We start from the raw sequence: 5,337 nt of genomic DNA, 5'->3' as shown, positions 1-5,337 counted from the left end.
CACTTTGCTTCCAGTCCAGGCTTGGGACACTACTGTAAACTGAAGGCGCCATCGAACTAAAAAGCGATCAACTGCGATTCCGTAAACGATACAACAGTCACTCTGCTTCCGGGGGGGCCAGGGTTCTCACCGCACTATGTAAAACCGAGGGTAACCCGCTAGTAATGCCCAACACTGCTGCCGCCCTGCTCCACTAACAGACACAAAGCCAGCAGTCATGGCAGCTAGCGAGCGGGTGTGCAAACTACCGTTCACGATAGACAGAGTCATGATGACCGCCGGCACGACAGACAATGAAGCGCTAGTAGCTGCAACCACTGAACAAACACAACCAATACCTCACAGAACCATACTTCGGGAACGGATAAATTACTTGAAAAAACGCGTAACCCAAGAACTACATACAGCATCATCATATAATAGGTAGAAATCCTTAACAGTGAAACTGTGCCACCGAGGCACGAAGGAATGGCGCATATCTCCCTGAGCTGAACCGTGCCTCAGCAAATTGTTCTAACAGTTGAAATAGTGAGGTAGTGTCTGGTCTCCACACTTCTATATACGGAGTACCGTGCCACAATTATAATTCACATGCGATACGGCGTCACACAAACACGCGCGCGCGCATGCGCACGCACGCACACAAACACACACACGCACACACCGAAATGGAAACCACTACTCTCTCTCTCTCTCTCTCTCTCTCGGCACCCACGTGTCGTCGTCGTAGTCGTCACCGTCGTCACGGCTGGCAGCCAAGACACACACACGCGAGGATGATGTGGTCGTGTCCGTCCCCCCACAGACACTTTGATTCGTTTCGCGCGCGCGCGCAGCCACGGTCGCCGCGGCGACGGGTTGTTGTAGGAAACCAATTTTCTGAGGTAGATAACAGAGTCGTGGGAGCGAGCGAATCCCACGGCAGGTTGCCATGGTAACAGTGACTCGCAACGCTCGTCGTCCGTCGCGGTGCTTGTTGCCGTGGCACCCACAACTCTGCCGTAAGTCACCACACAATGTCTGTTGCAGCGGATGAGCTTTTCGAGCTTGAGGTCACAGAGATTCCAACGTGGCGCATCCGGCGAAGAGAGAGAGAGAGAACGACGTAGCGTCCAGGTCTGGTGGCGTGTTCGACAACGGCTACACACTCTTGCGCGTTGGTAACGGCTAAGTATACCGACTAAAATCCTACGATAACACAGATGTACAGCATGCATCCCCAAACTAGCTGTCACACACTGTCCTCCTCCTGTGTTGGCTTCTCTGCAACCCGGTGCACAGCACACATGCAGCACATACACGCACGCACACACACATACACCAGTCACCGAGTAGAATTCACTTGACGTGCGCGGGCAGGCGAGGGGGAGGGGGAGGGGGAGATGTACTGTAGGGCCTGCCCGCAACCAATCATGCCGTGCCATGCAGTCTGAGCACACAGATCCATCCAGCACATGGTCTCGAGACACCGTCAGTAGATTATTGTATAGACCCTATGCTTTCACAAACTAGGCAGATTATCACCTGGAATTCTAGTTTCTCAAAGCCAACTCCTCAGAGTTATAAAATAAAATATTTCTGATAAAAATACCCGCATATCCGAAACAACATATTATCAGAGGGGGCTCTGCGTGTGTTTCATCGCATCCCCTCAACACAACACTCAATGCTACGTGGAAAGGCCGTGCGCATACACTCATACAATCCAACAAACCTGCCACCAGCATGTTTTACATTGAAAGGCATATACAACTCGGTGAGATTCTGTCGTGAATCCGTAGGTGACTGACTGTGTACTCATTAATAAAGAAGACCCAATATAATACAAAATCCTACAAAGTAGAAAAACCCGTATACACATTCAATGAGGTATTCAGCTAAGGTTTTCACATACACTGCTGTCGTGAAATGAAGAAAATAAAATAAAAACTACAGGCATATGTTCGCACACATGTTATGTATCAAAGTGATGATGACCCACAGATTACCATAGGCCAGCTATAGGTGTACTGCACTCACTAAACAGCTCGTCTATATACACGGATGCTTGGACTTGGGGGGGGGATTAATTAACGAGGTTTGGTGGCAGGTTGTTGCTATGTGACGACGCCCACGCAGCATCGGCAGCAGTTACACAGTTGACCCACAGGGGGCGTCGCTACTCGCGTCACGCGATGATGTAGGTGGCGCCACGGGCGACTCGCCGCGGCGGTGGCCTGGTCGCCGCAACGTCGGCGACGACGACAGGCTGTCGGCGGCGGCGGCGTTTCCCTCCATGTAATATTCCGAACTACCCGTAAGATCGGAGGGCTCCACCGTCGTCATGGTAGTAGTGTTGGCAGCGCCCCCGCTGTGTCGACTGCCTTGACTGCCTCGCTGTTCTTCAATGCTAAGATCGATGTCGTAGAGAGAGCTGTGTTTCGGACCTGCAGTTATTATCAGTGACTCTGGCGGCTGTAAAAATAAACAAAAAATAACTCGTTAACATTAACGACCTGCAGTTATCAGTGACTCTGGCTGCTGGAAATAAAATAAACAAAAAATAACTCGTTAACATTAACGACCTGCAGTTATCAGTGACTCTGGCTGCTGGAAATAAAATAAACAAAAATAACTCGGTAACATCAAAGACACTGCACTTCAATATCTTGAATTATTCATTGAGAAGAACGTATCTCTCGTATGTCTCAAAGTGGTTTTACATGCATTGTTATATGATCAAGGCAGACAATTTTTTTTAAATTCGCGGATTGTGACAGCCAAACCATATGTTACTACGGCTAATTAACAAACAAGATATGACACCTACACGTAGCTTCAGGTTTACAACAATTGCAGTGTAGTCAGGGGTGTTAGGGCTAAAAAAGGGCCGTTTGGTTCACATTCTTCCAAAAGCACCAAATTTGGCCTAGATGTTGCCCATACCATACTTTTTCGATTTCTGGAGGGCGCCGGAATGGGCGCCCCCCAGGGCCGCCATATTGGCAAATTCCAATATGGCCACCACCCGGGTTGGGGGTCAATCTAGTTAAACATCCAAAAGAACTATAATCATAAATAATACCACTTTTTAGGGGTTTTCAAGGTCTGGGATTCTGATTCAAGGTCAAGGTCACCCCTCAAGGTCACCCAAAGGTCATTTTGGGGTCAAATATGTCATTTTTTAGTGTTTTTTGTCAATATATACAAACAGCCACCTCATTTATCAGTTTCCGGGGTGAGTAAACCAGAATCTGACCTTATTTGAACGATTTGAGGCATATTGCATGTCCAGGGTCATGATAGAGCGTCACCCGACCGAGAGGTGAATCGTACGTCAATTATATGGTAAAAAACCAAAGAGGCGTAGAATCAGACATACATACCACTTTTTAGGGATTTGTGGCCTCTGAGAATCCGATTCTGAATCTTATTTATAGGTTCGAAGTCAAGGTCACCCCTCAAGTCACCCTAAAGTCATTTTGGGTCAAACCCAGTGTTTCTGGTGCTGTCACCCCACATCAAAAAAGTTTGAGATTTTCTCCACAGAAACACTTTTGCCAAGACACACTGCAGCGACAACGACCGACCGTAACGACAAACGACTTTTCAGAAAATTAGAAACTATTGTTTCCTATGTATAATGAGCCATTGCACACTGACGCAGGGCTCGACTTTAACGGTGGCCCGGGTGCCAATGGCCACCTGAAACGGCGTCGGGCCACCTGAAACGGCGTCGGGCCACCTGAAACTGTCGGGTAGGTGGCCCGCCTGGCCACCAATAAAAATAAGGCCGTGCATGCCTACGCGACCGGTTCCGGACGAGGAGCCGCTAGGCTACGCGTCCGGACATCCATCTCACACAGAGATCTTGCGACACGTACACGCATGATTGCGCAAGGGGACGCTCTGCTGATTGCCGAGTGTGTGTGTACGTGTGTGTGTGTGTGTGTGTGTGTGTGTGTGTGTGTGTGACGTGCGTGTGCATGTGCGCGTGTGTACGTGTGTGTGTGTGTGCGTGTGCGTGTGCCCGTGCGCGTGCGCGTGTGTGTGTGTACGTGTGGTTTACTGGAAGCAGATTCTGAGAATGTGAATCGCAACAAGAAACAATGCTTTACTTTGCCTAAATCCAGATTCTGAGAATGTGAATCGCAACAAGAAACAATGCTTTACTTTGCCTAAATCCAGATTCTGAGAATGTGAATTGCAACAAGAAACAATGCTTTACTTTGCCTAAATCCAGATTCTGAGAATGTGAATCGCAACAAGAAACAATGCTTTACTTGTTATCCCTGACTGCGGACGGATAGTTGAGGAGTTCGAGGCCATCCACGACCCACCATCATCATCCACTGCTCATCATGAGGAAGGACACAGCTTGCAAGTCAAGTTTCGAAAGGATGTACTATCGTTCATCGAGGTGGTCGAGCAGCTAGGCAACCCTTTCCTCACTACAAGTCAGGAGCAATTGTAGCACTCGATACACAGAATGTCATGGAACATGCCGTTGCTAATTCTCTATCTCAAATCCATGAAGCTGGCCAAGCCCTTCATGCAGCATACGTCATTGAAAGGCTGGAAAAAGCTTCAGTACCGGTATCTGATACCATCAAGCGGAACAACATGCTAACATTCGCCAACCGACCTGACCCCAAGAAAAAAGGCAAGAAGGACACTGGCATACAGAGGCAGAATATGACCTTAATCACGCAACTTTTCCTCTCACTTCAGTCGTGTCCCGATGCAGACATGACAGACTTCTTTCGGTTCGAAAATCAGAGAGAGCCACCAAGCCTGGCGGATCGAGGGTCGCTGCGATCTGGGACGAAGTCGGACATTCTTCAATGCCTCAATGCACCCACTGGCCGCACAGCTGCTGCCAAACAAGCCACGTTGGTGGTGTTGGATATGGCAGCAGTGATCCACATGGTGCGCCCCACAACAGCAAAAACATTCAGAGAGTATGTGCCGCTTCACATTGTACCATTTCTGGAGGCCCAAATGAAGAGTGGTACCCAACGCATCGACGCTGTATGGGATAATTACCCCGAGGAAAATAACCTCAAAGCTCTCACGCAGCTACGACGTGGGAAGGGCCCACGGACAAGAGTCGGCGATGGCAGCACTCAAATCCCGAAGCATGAATGGAACAGTGGCTTCCTAAAAAATGAGGAGAACAAGAAGCTCTTCTCATTCATCAGCACACAGATCTCCAAGAACGACATGGGTGGAAAGCTCCTCCTGAGTACCCGTTTCGAGACCGTGCTCTCCACAAGCATCGTGACCTCACAACACTTCGTCCATGCAACCATTCCGAGGCAGACACAAGGATCTCACTGCATCTGGCACATGCCGCAG

The 5,337-nt window shown here is 49.1% G+C and overlaps 1 protein-coding gene across 1 annotated transcript in view; it reads right to left on the bottom strand.

Annotated features, from left to right (window-relative positions):
• Positions 1–2,130: 2,130 nt before the first annotated feature.
• LOC106806946 (protogenin-like) overlaps positions 2,131–5,337 on the bottom strand; it is a gene marked incomplete in the record, with an annotated part of 80,890 nt that continues 77,683 nt past the window's right edge. The window contains 1 exon segment of the mRNA XM_014809132.1: positions 2,131–2,454. Within this exon segment, the coding sequence (XP_014664618.1) occupies positions 2,131–2,454 (324 nt within the window).

This window comes from Priapulus caudatus, unplaced genomic scaffold (genome assembly GCF_000485595.1).
Source record: "Priapulus caudatus unplaced genomic scaffold, Priapulus_caudatus-5.0.1 Scaffold187, whole genome shotgun sequence".
NCBI classification, from domain to species: Eukaryota; Metazoa; Priapulida; class Priapulimorpha; order Priapulimorphida; family Priapulidae; genus Priapulus; species Priapulus caudatus.
This window is presented reverse-complemented; position numbering and strand designations above follow the sequence as displayed.